Source organism: Pelophylax lessonae (genome assembly GCF_965119305.1).
Source record: "Pelophylax lessonae genome assembly, chromosome: 3".
Classification (NCBI taxonomy): Eukaryota; Metazoa; Chordata; class Amphibia; order Anura; family Ranidae; genus Pelophylax; species Pelophylax lessonae.
The window spans coordinates 172,160,847-172,185,160 of NC_138770.1; the positions used below are offsets into that span (position 1 = coordinate 172,160,847).

A 24,314-nucleotide genomic window follows, 5' to 3' on the forward strand; every position below is an offset into this window, starting at 1 on the left:
AGTTTGGTCCCACTGCAATGTTAATTGAACAAAAAGATAAGGATTAGAAAAGGAAGTTGTGAGTCCCCCTAGCAAGACATTTGAACACTCAACCTCTTTTCTGCGGACAAGAGGACAGCCGTTTACCAAATGATTCGGGGATGCGCAGTATATGCAAAGATGTTCAGTTTTCCTCCTGGCACGTTCAGAAAGGGTCAGAGGTGGACGTATCATTCCTACTTCCATAGGAGTAGGGTCAACAGGCAACATCCGAGAAGGACTGGAAAATGGTGAGCCCATCTTCTCAGCCTTTCTTTCTCGTAGTCGTCTGTCAATATTGATACTGGTCTGTATCAGTCCCTCTAGACTGCCAGGTAAATCCACTCGGGCGAGCTCGTCTTTAACGGCCTCAGATAGGCCGAGTCTAAACTGCGTTCGCAAAGATGTGTCGTTCCACCCTGAATCAGGGGACCATCTTTTAAAATTCGCCACGAAATCTTCAACAGGTCTCCTTCCTTGTTTTAAGGCCCGTAATTGGGTGTCAGCGGTACTCTGCTTGTTGGGGTCTTCATATAAACTAGCAAGTTGTGCTAGAAATAAGGGATAAGAATTAAGGAGTGGATCATCCTTTTCAAAGAGAGCATCTGCCCAGGCCCGGGGTTCACCCGTTAAATAGGAGATGATGGTACAAACCTTAATTTGGTCAGTAGTGTAGGTTAGAGGTTTTAACAAAAAACAATCGACATGCGTTTTTAAATTCACGGAATTTGCTCCGATCACCAGAAAACACTATAGGAGGGTTTATCTTAGGCTCACGGGGCTGAGCAGCAGGAGGCTGTGTGAGACGGCCAAGCTGCTGTCTCAAGGTCTGATTTTCATTTTGTACCTCTGTAAGCGCAAGGATCAATGCTTCTACTTGCTGTTTTAATTGTAGTACATGAGTGGATAATTCTGCTGAATCCATATTTTTTTTAAAGGCTCGTTCAATCTGTAACGTTCATGCGTTTTTGTTAGTGGATGGATTTACAGCTGCAGAATTATTACACTCAGTAGCCTTGTAGAGAATCTGTTGAACAAACATATCCAACTCTCAGGACTTCATCACCGTGTACAGCCTGTTATATACCATATATATATTAATAGATGTTTAATGGAGGGATAGAATATATGAGGATGTATAGATGAGAGACAGGCTATTGTATGGTGAGCACTAGAAGTAGTATTAGGAGAGTTGCAGGTGATGGTAAAGCAGATAGGTTCTGATGTCAAGTATAGTGCAGATGGTAAGAGGACATAGATGGAGTATACTTAGACAGAGTAACCTAGTGCAAGGATAGTTGAAGGTAGTCCCAAGAGCTAACAGTCTATGCAGATGATAGTGAATAGATAGATACAGATAGTCTTGGTAATTGCAGTAGATGACAGTAGGAGATTGGTTAGTAAGAATCCCCTGCGGGGTACTTATCACTTAGATAGGTTTAGGAGTAACAGTGTCCATTGGAGAGGGGTGATCCCGTAGCGAGATACGGATAACCAGCGAGGTTTCCGGCTTCAGTTCAGCAAGGGAGAATGTCAGCAGCTCCGACTTCACAGGAGTAGGTGCGATGAACATGTGGTTTGAACGAGCGATGAGTGAGAGCAAACCGGCAATTGAAATAGCCGCTCATAGCGGCGCTCGGCAATGATGTCATCCGGTCTTAAAGGTATATGCGTCCCTTGTTACACAAGATGGGACGCAATTAGGAGAGGAGAAATATGGAGACAAGGGTACCAGAGGTACCAGAACATTACATTATCTTGGTGGCATCGGCATGCATTGTGAATTTCAAATTAAATTCATTGCGATTCAATCTTTCTAGGCATTTGTTGAGCAGCTCTCTAGATCCATCCCAAACTACAAAGACATCATCAATATATCGCATCCATGTGCAAATACAGTCTGTATATATCGTGAGGTCTTCATCTGCCAAAAATTCTTTCTCCCATTCCCCCAGGTACAGGTTGGCGTAGGATGGGGCACAACAAGTGCCCATCGCTACGCCCTGTACCTGGAGGAAATGGGAGCCCTGAAAAGAAAACACATTATGTGTTAGAATGTACTCCAACAGAGATAGCATAAACTCCCCATATGCATCAAGGCCAGTACTGGTGGAGATCGTGTGGCGTACAGCTGCGACCCCCCTAGAATGGGGGATCGAGCTGTATAGAGCCTCGACATCGATCGCCACCAGTAGGCACCCAGGGGGTAGGGTGAGGTCACTGATCTTTTGTAGAAAATGTATAGTGTCGCGTATGTAAGATGGAAGTTTTACGACAAAAGGTTTCAAAAATTTATCAAGGACTTTGCTTGCGCTGTCCGTGATTGATCCGCACCCGGAGATAATGGGTCTCCCTGGGGGGTCCCTAGGGTCCTTATGGACCTTTGGGAGGGCATAGAAGGTTGGAACCACCGGAAAGGCTGGGCGGATGTACTCCCAAGTGTCTTTAGTAATGATGTTGTGCAGATAGGCTGTATCTACCAACTCATAAAAAGAAGTATTGTATTTATTAATGATATAATTTGTGATGGGTCTATACCATTCACGATTTCGTAAGATTTTTTGACACATACGGATGTACTGTGTGTCGTCCATTAGGACGATATTGCCCCCCTTATCCGATGGCTTAATTATAATTGATTGGTTCTTAGCAAGGGAGTTTACAGCTTGTCTCTGTTGGGGCGTGATATTAGATGTATTTGAAGACTTAATTTTTAACTTATCCACATCATTGGAAACCATTTTCAGAAAGGCGTTTATGTTAGAGTTTTGTATCGGAGGACATTTGTCAGATTTTTTCTTAACAATGGGATGAGGGCATGGAGGTTCATTGGGTGCTTGATCGACACTTGATTGATTAACAGAGAGGGAAGATCAACGCGGTCAATGAGGTCCTCGTTCTCTTCTAAGAGCGATATCAAAGTTTCGAGAGCAGGATTATGGGGAGTATTCAGAGGTGTATCTTTGGACTCTTTATTAAATAGGACTTTAAAGTTCAACTTGCGCGCGAATAAATGCAGGTCCTTGACAAAATCAAATTTGTCAAGGCCTGCATTTGGACAAAAGCTTAATCCCTTCCGAAGAGCCATGGATTCATCATCCGTTAAAATGTGACGTGACAAATTAATAATGGTGGATTCTGTAGGGGGTGAGCCAGGAGTGACTAAATGGGTTGTGGTGGAGTGGGGGGATGCGAGGATAGCTGAAGTGCTTGCTGGTGGAGAATGTCTAAAAAAGATGCGTGTTGTAAATCAATAGTGCTAGTGATGGTGGAGGGGGGTTGAATGGGTGTGGGAGTAGTGACTGTTGAGGTCAAGTTATGTGATAATAGTTGAGGATTATTCTCAGCTAATTGATTTGTGACCGGTGATTTGAATAAAGGGTATACATTTTTAGAGGTAGGTTTTGTATTTCGTTTTTTTGAGGAAGATTGATTACCATGTAGGTCACCTGGGAAGGGTCTTTTAGGGCGATCATTGTTAGCTGTTTTTTGATTTGGATAGGGATATTGGATACTTGGTGGCATAGGTGGATCAACTTTTCTATTGATGTTGGAATTGAATTTACGTGTTGTCCAATCATATGCTTTCCCTAGTTTGAATGTATTTTTCTGTTTTTTGCTCATGATGTTTTTGTTGAATATGTCTAGATGTTGCTTTAATTTGGATTTGTTTTTATCCTATGGCAAAACAATTCTGGTGTCCATACTTTCTTCAACCATGTAAGTGTATATATATTTGCATTTAAATGTTCTTGCCACAGCAAGTATATGTTTATACTCTAAATCTATTTATAACCATAATTTGTTAATGTATTTTGTTACATCGACAATTGTCTGCTATGATATATCTCTCTAATACTTACAGAAAAACTATTTCCACTAAAATCCCTGAAGAAGAGGTTTTTACCTTGAAACGTCGGATCTTGCACGGAATAGTTGGTGCAAGATATGCACATCTTTTTACAAACACTGTTTTGCCAATTTTACCGTTAACTGTTGCATATTTTTGTATGTCAATTTCTTATATATTTTTTGTGTAATAAAATTTATACATACATATTATAATATCTTTTCAATTGTACAATTTTTGAGTGGCCTTTAAAGTCCCACCCCTAGGGGATTCTCCAAATATGCTTCTCATATCAGGATGTGGCACTCACATTTAGGAACACAGCGGGAGCACACCTACATATTGTCTATTTTGGTAGCAAATACCATATCCCCGCTCGCTCCCACTGTGGTTCCTTTTTGAAGTTTTGCTTAAGGGCATAGGATATTGTTTTTCCATATCCCCTGCCCTCTGCTTCACTGCAATTTTTATTTATCAATTTGTTTTCCCTCATTTTTCTGTGTTTAACATTTTAGTGTTATTATCTTGTCGCATAAGACATCAATCTAGTGGGCGTCTGTGATGTCAGGTTTTGTAGGAGACGATTGGGAGACTCTTATGTCTCAGTATACAGATGAATATAACCAGAAGGAATATATTGATATTGAGATTTTTTCATGTTTTTTTCAACTAACGAAATTATTAGAAAAGAAATCCTCTTTTTTTTGGCATGTAAAATCTTTTGGTGATTATCTCAGAGAAAGTATCAATCCTTTTGGACTCAGAGTTCAAATTTTCCCCACATTGGACGATGTTAGTCCAGCTTTCAAATTGAAGTGGGAACAGTCACTTTGTGATTGTTCCACTTCCTTAATGAAACACCTCATTGATGAGTATACTTTAAGATCAAAAAAATTGGATACAGAAATCTCCTCACTTTGTGAAAAGATTCAAAATTTTAAGGCTCACAAGACATTCAAAGATCGTGAATCCAAATTAAAGCAACATCTAGACATATTCAACAAAAACATCATGAGCAAAAAACAGAAAAAGTTCAATCGCGATAAAAATACATTCAAACTAGGGAAAGCATATGATTGGACAACACGTAAATTCAATTCCAACATCAATAGAAAAGTTGATCCACCTATGCCACCAAGTATCCAATATCCCTATCCAAATCAAAAAACAGCTAACAATGATCGCCCTAAAAGACCCTTCCCAGGTGACCTACATGGTAATCAATCTTCCTCAAAAAAACGAAATACAAAACCTACCTCTAAAAATGTATACCCTTTATTCAAATCACCGGTCACAAATCAATTAGCTGAGAATAATCCTCAACTATTATCACATAACTTGACCTCAACAGTCACTACTCCCACACCCATTCAACCCCCCTCCACCATCACTAGCACTATTGATTTACAACACGCATCTTTTTCAGACATTCTCCACCAGCAAGCACTTCAGCTATCCTCACATCACCCCACTCCACCACAACCCATTTAGTCACTCCTGGCTCACCCCCTACAGAATCCACCATTATTAATTTGTCACGTCACATTTTAACGGATGATGAATCCATGGCTCTTCGGAAGGGATTAAGCTTTTGTCCAAATGCAGGCCTTGACAAATTTGATTTTGTCAAGGACCTGCATTTATTGGCGCGCAAGTTGAACTTTAAAGTCCTATTTAATAAAGAGTCCAAAGATACACCTCTGAATACTCCCCATAATCCTGCTCTCGAAACTTTGATATCGCTCTTAGAAGAGAACGAGGACCTCATTGACTGCGTTGATCTTCCCTCTCTGTTAGCGAGTGTCGATCAAGCACCCAATGAACCTCCATGCCCTCATCCCATTGTTAAGAAAAAATCTGACAAATGTCCTCCGATACAAAACTCTAACATAAACGCCTTTCTGAAAATGGTTTCCAATGATGTGGATAAGTTAAAAATTAAGTCTTCAAATACATCTAATATCACGTCCCAACAGAGACAAGCTGTAAACTCCCTTGCCAAGAACCAATCAATTATAATTAAGCCATCGGATAAGGGGGGCAATATCGTCCTAATGGACGACACACAGTACATCCGTATGTGTCAAAAAATCTTACGAAATCGTGAATGGTATAGACCCATCACAAATGATATCATTAATAAATACAATACTTCTTTTTATGAGTTGGTAGATACAGCCTATCTGCACAACATCATTACTAAAGACACTTGGGAGTACATCCGCCCAGCCTTTCCGGTGGTTCCAACCTTCTATGCCCTCCCAAAGGTCCATAAGGACCCTAGGGACCCCCCAGGGAGACCCATTATCTCCGGGTGCGGCTCAATCATGGACAGCGCAAGCAAAGTCCTTGATAAATTTTTGAAACCTTTTGTCGTAAAACTTCCATCTTACATACGCGACACTATACATTTTCTACAAAAGATCAGTGACCTCACCCTACCCCCTGGGTGCCTACTGGTGGCGATTGATGTCGAGGCTCTATACAGCTCGATCCCCCATTCTAGGGGGGTCGCAGCTGTACGCCACACGATCGCCACCAGTACTGGCCTTGATGCATATGGGGAGTTTATGCTATCTCTGTTGGAGTACATTCTAACACATAATGTGTTTTCTTTTCAGGGCTCCAATTTCCTCCAGGTACAGGGCGTAGCGATGGGCACTTGTTGTGCCCCATCCTACGCCAACCTGTACCTGGGGGAATGGGAGAAAAATTTTTTGGCAGATGAAGACCTCACGATATATACAGACTGTATTTGCACATGGATGCAATATATTGATGATGTCTTTGTAGTTTGGGATGGATCTAGAGAGCTGCTCAACAAATGCCTAGAAAGATTGAATCGCAATGAATTTAATTTGAAATTCACAATGCATGCCGATGCCACCAAGATAACCTTCTTGGATGTCGAGGTCTTTTGTGATGGGGATGGTGTTCTCCGCAGTGGGCTTTATCGCAAGCCCACTGCTGGGAACACCATTCTCCACGCCACTAGTTTTCATCCCCAACCTCTCATTCGCTCGATTCCAATGGGCCAGTACCTACGTTTGCGTCGAAACTGTACTAACTTAGATACTTTTAAAACAGCGGCCATTGACTTGAGGGACAGATTGCTGGCGAGAGGATACTCTCATAAGCTGTTAAAATCTGCATATAAAAAAGCATTATTGAGCGACAGAGACTCACTTCTGGTCCCTAGGGTCCGTAAAAATGACAATACTTTGAGAATCATTACGAGTTATTCCCAACAACATCAGGACTTAAGAAATATCATTGAAAAATATTGGCATATTCTAGCCCTCGACCCAGCTCTGAGCCCACATTTATCTCACAAACCGTCAATTACGTATAGACGGGCACCAGCTCTGAAGGATAAACTAGTACGCAGTGAACTGAAAAGTCAGTCCACCTTTGACCCATGCAAGTACAAAGGTACTTTTTCATGTGGTGCATGCCACTATTGCAGTTATATGCATACTATACAGAACCCTATCCTTCCTAATGGTCAAAAATTCAAGGCCAAACATTTTGTAAACTGTAGGACCATCGTAATCGTTTACCTCCTAATCTGTGAATGTAAATGCTTTTATGTTGGCAAGACCAAGTTAGAACTTTGGAAACGCATGTACAGGCATATCAGCAGTATGCGTAAGTGCGATCCCGATTTACCCCTGGGTCGCCATGTGTCTATTGCACATGGTGGAAGATTCCCCAAAATCAGATTTTTGGCCCTTGACCGGATCCATCCCAGCCCCAGGGGAGGCGATTGGAACAAGCGCCTCCTCCAAATGGAGCTGAGATGGATCCATTCTCTCAAGGCAACGGAACCCCCAGGCCTTAACGATATGGTATCGTTCAGGCCTTTTTTGGAGGGCTTTGCCTCTGGAGGCATTGAGAGATGAGATCACCCTCCTCCTCTCCAGGTACCCCATGTGCAATGTGACATATTTAGCTAGCGATCTAGATATACCCCACATCTATCTGACTATCCACACATCTCCCCCTTGACTTTGATGTCTATGCAATTAATGTCTTTTTGAATCAATTTGTAAAAAAATATGGAATTGACACCACCCGCAGTTTCTTATTTGTTAGCTTTGTAACTACATGTTCTTTGTCATCTGGGAATATTTATAATATACATTTTTAGTGGTTGCTGGACTATTTGCCCTCCATACATATTTTTTCATCTGAAAGCGAGTGTCTTTGATATCTCATTAAAATATACAATATCACAGTAATTAAAGAACTGATGGTATTGCTAACATAATATTTCTTTGATCTCCAAATGGCTAATCTGTTTATATACTGTTTCTTAAATTCTTTCATTTGGATACACAATATATATGTATTTGGATTTGATTTCTCCTTTTTCTTTTTCCATGCATGCGAGGATCTGTGCATCCTGGGAGCCTTTTGTCCAACCCAGCACGGGGTCCGGGACCCTATTACAGGGTCCGGTGATTTTCCGGCAGTGGGGACCTTCTCTGCTGACATCTCCGGATGTCTTCCCCACTTCCGGGACACGCCGCTGTATGCGTCTCCACGCAGCAGCGGCGTCATATCCCGTGCTGGTGGGAGACGCCCGCCGGCTACGCCTCCGCCCCCTCCGATGATGCATTTCCTGTGCGCGTGGGGGTGGGTCTGTGGGCGGGTCTGGCGAGCGCCGCTCGGGGAGCCCACAGCTGTCAGAGGGCTGAGAGGCAATCAATGTGATTGCTTTCACCTGACAGCGCCCCTACATAGGCACCACTCCCGACATGGAGTACTTTGTACATCCATTGCTGGGAGTAAGGTCGCCGTGGGGCTCTCTGTCACAAGGTTAGTATTATACTATCATTGGGGTCAACTTTGAAGGCTTTTTCTCGACTCTAAAAAACCTTTTAACTACATATATGCATACTCTGTCCATGCCCTTGGTATAATATTTATTTTATGTTTACTACATACTTATGTATATCTGCATAACAGAGGAATTAATATCCCTCTCATTTGGCTCTAGCTCTATAGCAGTTAATAATCATGCTAGTTCCTAGGCGTGCATATACTCATACATCTATGTATGCACATATACCAGGACATGTCTCTTTGAAACAAATCATCTTTATACATATATAGCCTTCTCATCTATGAGAAAACCTTTGCAGGACACTTTCTGATTTGTTTGGGACCTTATTGATTTTGAGTCACTTTGCTCTGCTGCATTAATGTAATGCTTGCATATTATATGTATAGAACAACCTGCTTTCTCAAGATATTTTCATTCATTAGACCCATTTATTTACCCCTCACAGCATTCTGTTGATTGACCTCCGCCTTTCTGGTCGGGCTATCTTGGACTCCAGTTGAGACATTGTCCCCCAGCCTGCACATTTCTTACTATCGCATGCTCATTTGACACATTTTTTTGGCTTGCTCCAAGCACCAAACCTTCTCCCTACAGACAAAGCTGACAATAGCCTTTGTGGGTGTCGTTAATATTCCATGTTTTTATCCTATGGCAAAACAATTCTGGTGTCCATACTTTTTTCAACCATGTAAGTGTATATATATTTGCATTTAAATGTTCTTGCCACAGCAAGTATATGTTTATACTCTAAATCTATTTATAACCATAATTTGTTAATGTATTTTGTTACATCGACAATTGTCTGCTATGATATATCTCTCTAATACTTACAGAAAAACTATTTCCACTAAAATCCCTGAAGAAGAGGTTTTTACCTTGAAACGTCGGATCTTGCACGGAATAGTTGGTTGAGTGATATGCACATCTTTTTACAAACACTGTTTTGCCAATTTTACCGTTTACTGTTGCATATTTTTGTATGTCAATTTCTTATATATTTTTTGTGTAATAAAATTTATACATACATATTATAATATCTTTTCAATTGTACAATTTTTGAGTGGCCTTTAAAGTCCCACCCCTAGGGGATTCTCCAAATATGCTTTATAATAGTCAATAGGCTTATGTTAACTGATCAATCAATTGGTATGTGTAGACGCAAATATAGAAGACAAGAGAATCATGACGTGTGTATATATATATATATATATATATATATATATATATATATATATATATTTATTAATTATTTATAACACTCTGAACAAGAAGAAATATATGATATGAACAGTAAAAATTTAATAAACTATGTGATACAACAGGCATATACCATGAAAAACAACACCATGCATTTAAGGTGGGTATTTGAAATAAGGAAACATTAGCAGTTTAAAGAATATGCACAACCTGACGTTTACATGTCATTTTGTCACTCTACTGCTCCAACTCCATTGAAATAATGCAAGTAGTTTAGCCTGTTTTGTCTAGCGCTCTGAGTGGCTAGTCCAGGACGGCCCATGCCAATGGGTGTCATGACATCCAGAACTTCATGCTCCTGTGCACCAGATGTGTTCCCTGCCCTAGCTGGATCCTCATCAAATTGATGCGCAGAAATGTATTTATCTGCATGTCTCCGAAGAAAATTATGCAAAATACAGCAACAAAGAATAAGATTGTTGACTTTATATATGGCCAGGTTGATGGTAGTCAGGAAAATTCTAAACCGATTTGCCATAATCCCAAAGGTGTTCTCCACTACACGCCTAGCCCGAGACAGTCGATAATTGTATATTCGCTGTTCACATGTGAGATTGCACATAGGGAATGGTTTTAAAACATTTTCGGAGTGCAAAGAGGTCATCTGCTACGAATGCAAAGTTCATGTTTTCAATGTTATCCTCATGGGCAGGCAAACTTAGAGTTCCGTCAACCTTTTATAAAATTCGGTTTGATCGATTACCCCGGCATCTGAATTACGACCGTTCTTCCTGATATCCAGATATATGTATTCGTAGTAGCCATTTACAACAGCCATCAAAATGATACTAAAAAAGCCCTTGTAGTTATAATAATAGGAACCAGATTTTGGGGGAGGGCTAATTCTAACGTGTTTACCGTCCACAGCTCCTCCGCAATTTGGAAAGTTTCACTGCTGGTTAAATCTGACTTATATTTGCTTTCACTTCTCTGCAGTTGTAGGGAACTGATAACATACAAGAAGAAAAAAAAAAAACATTTTTAAGATCAATATATATGTTTTTAGGTTTTGCAAATTGAACAGGTATATTCAACAATTATCAATTGAGTTTAAAATACATGTATATGTACCTTTATGTATTCTTCCTGGAGGACTTGGATGATGGCACTACAGGTTTCAGGTATTATAACTCCAAGAGCCTGCAGAGAGATGCCTGTAGTGAATGTAGGATCCTGTAGGCTTCTGCCTGTGGCCAGGTATCGCAAAGTGACGATTAATCGATGTTCTGCAGTGATAGCCTTCCGCAGAATGGTGTTCTGCTTTTGGATGTTTTGCCGCACTGCACTCAGGAGTACATGGAAACACTCATGAGTCATCCGTAAATAGTTCCTGAAGTCATCAGGATTGTTCTCTTTCAATTCACTCAGTAATGACATATGAAAGAACTGGTCTCGGTTCAGCAGCCACCTCTTGCACCATGCTCTCCTCTTCATCTTCTTTTTCTGCTGCCTTTGGATAGCCAGAATTTTAAGACCAAGTATTGCAAGGGTCTCGGATGTTTCGATCTCCATCTTCCAAGATTGTTGTATAATCGAAAATGGTGATAAACTCTCGAAATTTTAGAATAATCTGAAGCGCAGTTCCACAAACGATCCGAGAAAAAAAGGCCACATCACATCCGCAAGAAGGAACTCAAAGGCGTAGCCTCGGGGGTCACACGTATACGTACTTACACCACACTCTATGAACAAACGTCATAAAAAAAAAAATTGGACGAGAAATGTTGTGACCATTTATGCACTGTCAACTAAAAACGGTTACGAACGCTGAGTAAGAGAGAGAAAAATCGGAGGATATTTCGTCAGATTTTCGTCAAATGTGTGCGGGCCTTAAAAATAAATATCTGTTACACACTGTCAGCACAGACAGGCATATCTAGAAATTTACACTATAATAATAATAATAATAGTATAATATTAACACTTTTCAAAATATTTTTTTTTATAATAAAAAAGGTAAAATGGTGAAAACAAAATATGTACATAAAAAGAATATTACAAGGGAAAAAATAATTCAGCATAGTCCAGTCGATGAATCAGTGGCTCTCATAGATCTGAGGTTCTTTATTTGAACTCCAGACTGCTGATGCAGCTCCTCTTTTCTTGTCCACGAGGACAGAAATAATCTGACTAATCAAGAGGTCCTGAGGAATGGCTGATTGGACGTTGCAGGTTTATCATAACTCCCAACTTTAGAACTTGAGAATGAGGGACACTTCGGATGGGAAGTGACCTGTGGTGGATCGCAGTGCATTGAAAAAAAAATTAGTATGGCCAAACTGTTAATGGTGGGAGGGGTTTAAGAGGCAAGGCTGAAAAAACACCCTGGCTTTCTTGTACCTATTAACTATGCATTGGTTGTTGTACCACAAGTAGGAGTCTCACAGACACATACCAACCCCAGCACAATCATAAAAAAATTGCTCCCTTTACAGATGATTTTGTGTACACTGAAATTAGACAGAGAGATAACACTTTGTCTGAGCCTACCCTAAAGAAGAATTTCATTTAATTTGTCAGGGCAGGGAAGGTGCCTGTGCTATGGTGCCACTGTTCTGGCAATGGGCTCTGCAATTCGCAGGACACTGATATTTAGTTAAAATATTGGAACAGAACTGCTAAATCCTGGACAGTTGGGCGGTATGCCCCTCACTGTACACACTGCTCCCTTCTCTGCACATTACCCCCTTCCCCTACACACAGCCCCCTCTTGCACACATTACCCCCCTCCCTGTACACATAGCCCCCTCTTGCACACATTACTCCCCTTCCTGTACACACAGCCCCCTCTTTCACACATTACCCCCTCCTTATACACATAGCCCCTTCTTGCACACATTTCTCCCCTTTCTGTACACACCGTCCTATTTTGCACACATTACCCCCCTCCATATTTGTTGTATACCGCTTCCCTCCTCACACACATTACTTCCTCCCTTTACACACTTCCCCCTCCTTCATACATTACCCCCATACACATTGGCCCCCATTCCCCTCCACATTATGCCACTTCTGCACTCAATGTCCCCCCCATTCCCCTTCACAATGCCCAATCCCCTTCACTGAACATTTCCTAGCCCAGCAAGGGTTAAAGCTCATGCCGGCAGGGTGCTTTCTCCACTCAGCTCAGCACTGGCGATTCTCACATTCAGAAAGCTGTAAATCACCCACAGTGCCAGTCTGCTCCCATTCCTGACATCGAAGGCCAACCTGCCAACCTGTCAAGCTGCAACTTCTCAAAGTACCCATCCAAGGACACCAAGCCTGGTAAGAAGAACTGATTGGCTGCAGCAGACTAGCCCTGATTGGAAGCTTCCCAGGCAGTGAACTTTTGTTTACCTGGGGCAGTTACAGTCAAAGAGGGAGTGATCCGACTTCTGTTCCACAGCACAAGTGTAGGTCCAGTATACAGTCATTGCACTGTACTTGAAGCTGCCACCAATGTGACATTGGAGCGCAGGACAAAGCCCACTTCTGCTGGACACCGGGAAAATGCTATGTTTGAGGGACTTTCCCGCAGAAGCCGGGACGGTTGAGAGGTATGGGTTTATGGTCATACAGTTGCCCTCCCACAGATAAAGCGTTCTTTAAAGATACTAATATCTTTAAATCCCTACATGTTACAGTCTGGTGTCTTGTATATAATTGTTCAGCATGAAATGACCTTTCAAATTAATCCAAATATGATGGGTATTGGATGGCTATTTCACCTAGCAGTGGTAATGTGTCCAGTTTGCCTCCACTACCTTCTAATATAGTGATGTTTAGGCCTAAAGTCCTAGTGGTACTGGTATTATCTCAGGAGTTATATAATACACTGAAGTTGAAACACTGAACAAGGTTCACTAGAGGTATATTCACTAATTGCTCAAACTAAACTACTTATGAAGGGGGGGGGGGGGGGGTTATCTGAGAGGACATCTGCTTGCTTTTTCAATATCACTTAGATTAAATTAGATTAAATTATAATCTTCTAGGTGTTTTATTGTTATCAGACATTGAGATTATAGGCAAACCCTGACAGAGTTCAGTGTTCCATGCCAGACCTATTGTAAAGACCTCAAATAGGTATTTACAGCTCTGGCAAATGCCTGCTTATTAGTTATATTAATAATACATTTTAAATATAGGCGCCTTTCAGAACACCAAAGGTCACCTTACAAAGATAGCAACAGAGCAACAAAAAATAAATAAATAAAATAAATATACATTACATAACCATTAAATTACAAAAACAAATCAATAAAGTCAGACAGAGTGCGCTAATTTAACGAGATGAGTTTTGAGAATTGATTTAAAGATGGGCGGGAAGTAGATATTGCGGATGTTAGGAGGCAGGGTGTTCCTAATTCGAGGGCAGAGTGGTTAAATACTCTCAGTCCCATAGTGGTCAGACAGGCGGATGGAATATTGAGAAGGATAGAAGAAGAAGGTCTGAGAGTACTGGAGGGTCTGTTGATTTGCAGGAGTTCAGAAAGGTACAGAGGAACAAGGTTATGAATGATCTTAAAGGTAAGTAACAGAATCTTGAAATAAATAGGATATTTAACCGGAAGCCTGTGGAGGTGCTGAAGGACAAGAGTGATGTGATTAAAGGAGGGGGTTCTAGTGATGATGCAGGTACCAGAATTCTGAACCAGTTGCAGTTTATGGAGGGACTTGAGAGGGAGACCAAAAAAGGGAGTTGTCATGATCTATGCAGGAAGTGACCATATTGTGAACTAGAACGGCAGTGCCATTATGTGTGAGGAATGGACAGAGGCGATTAATCTTGCATAGGTGGAAGTTCTGACTGAGTAACATTACTGATATGGGCTTGGAAAGATAATGTACTATCAAGGATGACACCCAGACTCTTTACCTGAGGGGAAGGAAAGACTGTGAAGTTATCAATATTAACTGTTAGGCTTTGTCAGGGTGGATTGCATGCCAATGAAGAGAACCTCGGTTTTATCACTGTTTAATTTATGAAAGTTGGAAGAGAGCCATGATTTAATTTCTGTAAACAGTCAATAAGGGATTTGGGTGGATGAGTGATAGTAGGTTTAATGGACAGGTAGAGCTGGGTGTCATCCACATACCAATGAAAGTGGATGTTAAATATATGAAATATGAGGAAGAATATGAGGATAGATTATGAACAGAAGGGGCCCCAGGACACAACCCTGGGGCATGCCAGTAGAGAGTAGAGATGGTTGAGATTTGAAGAATTTCAGTTTGAGGAACTAAGCACAGCCAGAGAGATAAGACTTAAAAAAAAAAAATAATTAAAAAACGTCTCTAAGTGAAGACTTAGGCTTAGGCTTATTAGTGTAAAATTCCCATAGAAGGTCGTCAATTCACGGTGTTGGGAGCTGGAGGTAACCTGGTTCACAGCCGCTTGCAAGATAAGATTACAACCAGTTCAGGGGTGTGTCAGTGAATCCAATGGAGACTAATGTGTCAAGAAGGATATTATGAGAAATGGTATCAAAGGCCGCACTCAGAATGTATCTGCTAAGTAGTCCCTAAGTTCCATTAAAGTGCTCAGACCCTTACCAAATTGTTTACTCAAGTTAAATGACTAAGGAGATGCACTCTTGGGATTATAGCTAGTTCTAAGAGGGTGGGTCACAGCTGCTATGTATCTCCTATTGTTATAAAATATCATGGCCACTTGGGACTTCTAAAAAACATGGTTGGCAGGTGCTCTAACACAGCTTTTTTGGGATGCCCAGTCTGCATTATCATCACACCAAGGACCAGTTATTTTTGCATTGTTTTTAATATGTAAGGCTTTTATTTGGCACATTTTCTTACTAAATACTATGGTAATGTTTTTAATAAAAGCTGACAAAACAGTTTTTAATCAAACTTTTTTTATTTGTATATTTGCATACACTTTGTAAGGATTACACTTTACCTTTTTCTTTGTGCAAAACAAGAATGGTGCCATCTTCAAGAATTATGTCACATAAGATAACTTGAGGATTATGTCACATAAGATAACTATTACACTTTAATCTAATTAAATTAATTTAATGATTAAAATGTATTATTCATTTATGCATTCATTAGTTTTTTTTAAACTTAATATTGGCAATAATATTGGTACCCCTAAAGTTCTAATATTGATGTAAAAAAAAAATAGCAACATTGTTTATTTATTTATTGTTTTTTATGTTTTCATTTACATTTTTTCTCTTGCAGATTTATGTTTACATACAGTAACAATGACAAAAACCTTAAGGATTTTTTTTGTAATGCTATTTATAACAGCAGCTGGATTTCTGTATAAGGTTACATACAAGGACAGCAACATTCCTTACTTTTCCTACATCTTCATAGAAAACATGGGACATAATGCTGCAAATACAACTGTATCTCTAGGCCAGTCGGACGACGCCACGACTGTGGGGACAACTAAGCATTCAAAAGTCACAGCAGAAGATATCCTGAGTGGTGGAAATAACATCATATTTCTGGAAACCAGTGAAAGGCTACAACTCCCATCCTTGGTTTTATGTGCAATTGAGTCAGCAGCTCAAATCTACTCTGACAGATCAGTGGTGGTTTTCATGAAGGGATTAAACTATTCAAATGCAGAAGATCAGGAGAAAGTTCTCAGTCATTACCCAAGCCTTTTATCTCTCGACAATATTCACATCTTTCCACTGATAATGGAAGATATTTTCAACAATACACCTCTTTTATACTGGTATGAGAAGGTAAGATTTAGAAGACTTCAAAGACTGAAGAAAGAAAAAGGAGCTCTATTTGATTAGAACTACATATTACAGAACAGTTTTTCTTTGCTATCAGTTGTGCCAGTTAGGAATCACAACCTTATTTAAAGCTGAATCTCAGGCAGGTAGAAAACCACAACCCAGTTATGTGTAATATAAAAATTACATATACTTTAACAAAGAACCAATACATAAGTAACTACATTGGATTTAGCATCCTGTAATCCTATATTTAGCAGCCCACAGACTAGTACAGTGATGGTGAACCTTGGCACCCCAGAGTGCATGAGCATCATGGCAAATGTAGTTATAAAACATCTAGGGTGCCAAGGTTTGCCATCACTGGACTAGGAGAAAGAGGTACAGCATACTTATCCAATACGGGTTCTATGGCTTACAGGAGTCATATTTTTGTGACAAAGAGCCAATATATATGTAGCACTGTACCCATAGAGCTTGCTGTATGATGACTTCTTGGGCCTCATCTGATTACCTGCAGACAGTCACTTAGGGACAGTTCACACATCCATCCTTACTCCCAGTGGCTCGTTACTCAGTAAACAGTCCAGGAGTTTTGGTTTTATATTTATTGTGGAACTTAGAAGGGAGAAGGGAATAGTGGGATACTTCAACTGGAACAATCTACAGTTGATAAGGACAACTCTGACTTGTCCTCACCAGGTTATTTGTGGAAGCAATCACGTTGCTTTAATCATACTGCCACTTGTATGGAAGGGTTAAGTCTTCTTGCTCTCCCCAGCAAGAGAATTTATGGGACTACATTATATTCAGGACCTCCTCTAGCATCCCCTTAACTGACACCTGTCCACTGACTCTTCTAGCTGAAGGGATTGCCCTTTCAGGACAGGCCTCATGACACAGATCAGTACTCACTATATGCAGAATCAGATCCTTTCCAGTGTCTCCCTTCCAGTCAGCTCTGCAGGACCTCCAGGTTCAGCTCCTCTCTGACTCTCAAGCCATCAGGTCAACCATCTGGGGCCGCATGGAAACTTCTACAGAGGAAGGGCAGCCAACCCCTCCCTCCGGGACCCCGCTCTCCAGCTGAAAGACCCCGAGCACATGTGCCCTTGGCATTTATACAGTATCCCAGCATACACCAAGGCACTTTAATCTGCCAATCACCAGGGCTGTACTAAATGCCTGTGCACTCATTTGTCAGGTTTCCTCCCAATGTCCAACGTGCCTCTCTATTAGACCAGTGTGAAACACTTCACACAAACTGAGCTGCACCTGAGTACCATGAGCAGACCTTCCTCACTAGCAGATCCTGCTCTCTGGTAGGCAGAGAGAATATTGATTTACCTGGCAATCTCTCTGGTAAGCAGAAAATATTCAAAACTATATTCTCTCTCAAACGCCTACTTAGGAGGGTGCTACATCTAAGTAACTAAGTCAGAGTTAGCTTCTTGTAATCCCATATTTAGCAGCCCACAGACTAGGACAGTGATGGGGAACCTTGGCACCCCAGATTTTTTGGAACTACATTTCCCATGATGCTCAATTACTCTGCAGAGTGCATGAGCATCATGGGAAATGTACTTCCAAAACATCTGGGGTGCCAAGGTTCGCCATCACTGGAGTAGGAGACGAAGGTAAAGAAAACTTAGCCAATAGGGGTTCTATGGCTTACAGAAGTCATACTTATAGACAGAGGACCACAGTGCTCATCAGTGTGCTGCTGTTCATTAACTTTCTAGTCAAAAGCTTAGGTGTGTTCCTCTTCAACTCCACAAAGGTTCAATTGTCCTTTAAAGTATTTTTATAGTTTTGGATATAGTTGTAAATATTTAAATCAGGTTTTTATTTCATCTGCATTCAATTAGCAAGTTTTTCCTTTATTTTATCTCACGTTGTCACAAGATGTGAGAGAAAATCTGTTATCTGAGATGAATCATTTTTATTGTGATTATCTAGTTACAACTTGTCAGATAAAGGTAAATTACAATGGTGTAAAAGCTATAGTTGTAGCAGTTCTAGCCTGCTTGACCTCTGGAGTTCCTGGCATGTTTTAGCTCTATCCTAACTAAATTTGGCCATACACATATATATTTTGTTTGTTCAGCCTGCAACCTGAATGAAAAAAATATATCCAAATCCTTCAACTACATTTTACAGCAGTTCTTTATTGAAAATTTCCATAGCTAAACAAACAATGCATCAAAAGAAGCCAACCGTATGCTTGCCAGGAGAGAAATGCCTAATTACACAAATTAAGGATAAAAGTTTGTATGCCATCTGTTAGACATAACCTTTTGGGGCTAAACAAAGTACAGGCAGACAGTCTGTTGTTTCACTGAACGCTTCTTTTGTTCGGAGCAGGAACTCTTCTTTATTACTTTGTGAGGCATAGACAAAACATGAACTCACAAATGTAACACTGCCATCTAGTGGTCATACAATGTAATAGGCACACAGCAATGACATACAGTGGTTGTTGCTGATTAAATACAAACCTTGTATGCTAACACCCCCACTCAACAACTACTATCTATGTCAATCCCATTTCTGATCTAAGATCCACAAATCTGGTTCTAGCTAGTGGCTTTGTCAAAGCATCAGCAATCATTTTTTCCGACTCACAATACACAAGTACAATCACTTTCTGATCAACTAAGTCATGAATGTAATGATGTCTGACATCGATGTGCTTGGTTCTTCCATTAATTTTCTCACTTGTTGCAAGCTTAATGCAAGCCTGATTGTCCTCAAATAAGACGGTAGGTTCTGATGTTGCTTCTCCAAGATCCTTGAGTAATTGCTGTAACCACACAACTTCTTGACTGGCATAAGCTGCAGATATGTATTCAGCTTCTGTAGAGGACAATGCCACTGACATCTGTTTCTTGCTGGACCAAGGTATAGGACTGTCTTCCAATTTTAATAAGTAACCACTTGTGGATTTGCGTGTGCTGTGATCACCTGCCCAATCGGAGTCCACATATCCCACGAGGTTTAAACCACCACTTGCTGATAGTTTCAAATTTAAGTCTTTTGTCTGTTTCAGATATCTCATAACTCTTTTGATCGCATTCCAGTCTCTTTGACGTGGTTTATCAACTCGCCTGCAAAGAAGAGACATGCTGGCTGCAATGTCTGGACGTGTAGTGGTTGCAATGTAGAGAAGTGCCCCCACTGCTTGTCTGTATTGTTCATTGGATCATCTTCTCCTTCTAACTTTGGATAGACTGTATCCATAGGTGTGCTTGCTCCTTTCGCCTCTGTCATGTTGAATTGCTGAAGAATAGATTCAATTTTTGCACTCTGATTCAACAGGAAACTTCCATCTTTCTCACGCTGGATGTCAATTCCAAGATAATATGTCACTTCACCTAGGTCTTTAGTTTCAAAGTGCTTGTTGAGTACTCCTGTTAACTTTGCAATTTCATTGTCGTTTTTGTGAGCAATGATCAGGTCATCTACATAAATTAGCAGATACGTCCACTCAGTGTCTACTTGTTTAGCATATAGGCACGGATCAGCTTTGCTTCTTGTAAATCCTTCATTTAGTAGAACTTGATTAATCTTCAGGTTCCATGCTCGAGCTGATTGTTTAAGGCCATAAAGAGATTTATTCAACTTGCAGACAAAATGCTCTTGTCCCTTTTTCAAATATCCTTCTTGCTGTGACATGTAAATTTCTTCTTCAATATCACCATTAAGAAAAGCTGTCTTAATATTGTGATGTTTCACAATCATTGTACGCATGGCAGCCACTGTCATTAGTGTTCTGAAAGTACTTTGTTTAGCAACTGGAGCAAAAGTAGCATCATAGTCCTCACCGAACTTCTGTGAGTAACCTTTAGCAACCAGCCTTGCCTTGTACCGACAGACTTTCCCTTCAGAGTTACATTTGGTTTTAAAAACCCATTTACATCCTATGGCATGTTTACCTTGAGGTAGCTCTGAAAGTGTCCATGTCTGGAGATCTTTGAGTGATGTCATTTCTTCATCAGCGGCTTTATACCATACTTGTTTCTCATGCATTGGCAGTTTCTGCATCTCTTTCCATGAACCTGGTTCAGTTTGAACAGCTCTGCGAGCTATGTAAGATAAACGTTCAGCTGGAACACCTTTATTGATTCTGGTTGATTTTCAGACTGAAGGTATTTCTGGTTCAGTTTCAGGTTTTGATTCTTCTGCAGTTATTTCTATTTCTGTATCACTTTCCTTATTTTCTTGAGTGACTGATGTTGATTCTTTCTCAGTTTGAAAAGTTTGAGTCTGTTGTTCAAACTTTGAGCACACAGAACTTTCATCAATAATCACACTTCTGCTGACTGTTACTTTGTTCGTGTCTTGATGTAAAATCCTGTATCCTTTTTGAGATTCACTGTACCCCACAAGCACACCTTCTTTTGCACATGCATCCCATTTTGTACGTTTTTCTTTTGGAATGTGTACATAGGCTTTACTTCCAAAAATTCTGATGTGTCTTAAATCTGGTTTCCTTTTGTTCCACAGTTCATATGGAGTTTTTATTGTTGCTTTTCCCGGCAAACGATTTTGAAGATAACATGCAGTTGTGATAGCTTCTCCCCAGTATGTAGTTGGCATATCAGCATCAAATAGCATGCTCCTCCCACTTTCACACAGTGTGCGGTTCATTCTCTCTGCAACTCCATTTTGCTCTGGGTTATATGGAACTGTTGTCTGGAACATAATTCTATGCTTCCTGAGAATGGCTTGTGTTTTACCACTTGTATATTCAGAGCCATTATCTGTTCGTAGTACTCTGGGCATTCCGCCAAAAATATTGTTTACTTGAGCGAGATACTCTTCTAATTTCTCTGGTACTTCATCTTTATTGTGAAGTAGAAATACTGTGGTATATCTGGAGTAATCATCAATGAATGTCAGGAAGTACTTTTTCTTTCCTGGAGTCATAGTTTTCATTGTACCACAAAGATCTGAATGTATTAAGTCCAGAGGTTTTTGGGATTTGCTGTTGGTCTGCTTGGGAAAAGGTGTCCTTGCCATTTTTCCTTTAATACAGCTGGTACAAATCATTATGTGATCACATGGATTAATCTTAATACCACTTGCATAGTTATTCTCAACTATTTTCTTTATTGTATCAGAATTTCTGTGCCCCAATCGTCTGTGCCAAGTGTGGATGCAGTTTGAATGTTTATCCTCTTTGGCTATTTTAAGCATTTCACTGCAGTTCAGCTGATACAGTTCATCTATGATTTTAGCCTTTGCAAGCAAGCAATCCCCTTTTGTTATGATACAACTGTCACCCTGAAATGTGACTACATCGCCTTGGTTAGCGAGTTTCTTTACTGGCAAAAGGTTGCTTTCAAGATCTGGCACATACAGAACATTCCTCATATGGATCTTTTTAGTGATATCTGGAGAGATAGTACAGTATAGAAAGCCATCTCCTATTCCCACTGATTTCATAAATTGTCCATTAGCTGTAGTTATCCCTTCTGTTTTGCTTTCATCAAGCTGAGTGAAGAAACTTTGGTCATTTGTCATGTGACTTGTAGCACCTTAGTCCACACACCATGCTTGCACAGAGGTGACACCATTTTTGGATTCGAATGCATACTCCTTTGTTTCTATGACATTCTTAGCTTGTTGCAATGCAACTTGTTTTTGCATTCTAGCTTTCCGGATTCTACAATCTGCTTTTAGGTGTCCTGGTTTCTTGCACACAAAGCATTCCCGCTTTTCTAGCTGCACGTTACTGTGTTTATTTTTGAATTTTGTCTTTAAAGCTGTCTCTGAACACACACTCACATTACTCATGCTTTCAGTTTTGCGCTTGTATTCATCCACAAGCTTGCCTTTAACATATTCCAGTGTCAGATCATCATCTGGACGTGCATCTAGTGCTGTGACAAGTGTCTCATAACTTTCAGGAAGTCCACTTAATAACAGCGCTGCAACATGGAAATCTTTTATCTCTTCTCCAATCCCTCTCAGTCTCTCCACCATCTCTAAGGTTTGTCTTATATAGTCCTGCATGTCCTGGTCTTTCTGTAGCTTAGTCTGATAGAGCTTTCTGATTAAATACAGTTTATTGCTGAGATTAACTCTTTCATGTGCTTTCTGTAACTCTTCCCACATGTCTTTAGCAGTCTGACAGTTACATATATGTATGATTTGATCATCATCTATGCACAGGGAGATTGTGCTCTGTGCTTTCTGATCTCTGTCTAACCACTCCTCTGTTGGCTGTCCAGGTCTTGGTTCATTTATACATTTCCACGTACCTTCTCTTATAAGCAGCATTTTCATCTTGAATTTCCAAGATTGGTAGTTCTGATTTGTCAGATTTGCAATGGAGAACTTCGCTGAGGGGATGGCAGCAGCCATTTTTGCTGTTCGTCTTTCTGTTGCTGTCTCCTGCACTTACTTGCTTTAGCTCACTGTATCTGGCTATATCCAGGGGTAATCTGTATTATTTCCTGGGCTTCTGTAACATGTCCTGGGCCCATAACCTGTTAGACATAACCTTTTGGGGCTAAACAAAGTACAGGCAGACAGTCTGTTGTTTCACTGAACGCTGCTTTTGTTCGGAGCAGGAACTCTTCTTTATTACTTTTTGAGGCATAGACAAAACATAAACTCAAAAATGTAACACTGCCATCTAGTGGTCATACAATGTAATAGGCACACAGCAATGACATACAGTGGTTGTTGCTGATTAAATACAAACCTTGTATGCTAACACCATCTCTAATGATGGAAGCATACGAGACACAACCAGAGTTACAAGTTTTGTAGGAAAAGTGTGAAAGGTGCAAAGAGGAAAGCGGGAGAAATAGAGAAAAAGAGCAGATAGAAGGGTAATGGAACAACAGGGAAATTTGGAGGCCCAAGGGCTCCAATGGGTCGAATATAAGCCGTAGATACTACAATTTTACTGAGTGCATGCGGAAGGTTAGTTCAATAGGGACTAAAACCACATGTCTAGTACCTGATCACAAGCACTTGGTGGGTAGTGATATGAGGTTACAGGTTCGATTAGCATTGATGGATAACGCTAAAACAATGGAGTTGATTAATGGGCAATAAGAGTCGGGGCAACTAAACCTTATTAGTGCAATTAAGGTTTTGTACCAAGGTTGCCACATATTTTGGAAATTTCAAGTGGAGAAAGTGAGCTTTTAACAACATATACTCTTGATGAGCATGGTCGTTCAGAGTTTGAATACCAGAGAGAAGCGTGGGAGGATCCTTATCTTTCCACTTTCCAGCGATAGAAAGTCTAACAGAAAATAACACATAGGTAATTACGGTATGTAATTTGGAAGTCCATTCATGAATGCCTAATCCTAGGAGTGCTAACTTGGTATCTGGTTTACAAGGAGTGTTGGTTGCATTTGATAACAAAATAAATACTGCTGATCGAAAGTCCCTAAGTAGATGACAATCCCACCAACAAGCCAATGGATCCACAATGTCGCCATCGATGTGGGGAATGGTTCAGATAAGTTTGTGTAAGTCTATATGGCATATAGTACCATTTGTATAAAAATTTTTGGGACGATTCCCAGTGGGCAATACATTTCATCAATTTGAGGGTTCTAGAGATTGCAAAGTGCCACTGTGTTACCGCTGTGTAAAATTGAAATGGATG

At 40.4% G+C, this 24,314-nt stretch overlaps 1 protein-coding gene across 1 annotated transcript in view; it reads left to right on the top strand.

The window, feature by feature from the left end:
- Positions 1–14,470: 14,470 nt before the first annotated feature.
- The window catches only part of LOC309550426 (alpha-1,4-N-acetylglucosaminyltransferase-like), a gene marked incomplete at both ends in the record, with an annotated part of 61,142 nt that continues 51,298 nt past the window's right edge, over positions 14,471–24,314 (top strand). Inside the window, 2 exons of the mRNA XM_082250808.1 lie at positions 14,471–14,486; positions 16,233–16,681. Of these exons, the coding sequence (XP_082106934.1) occupies positions 14,471–14,486; positions 16,233–16,681 (465 nt within the window). The remainder of the gene's footprint in view (positions 14,487–16,232; positions 16,682–24,314) is intronic.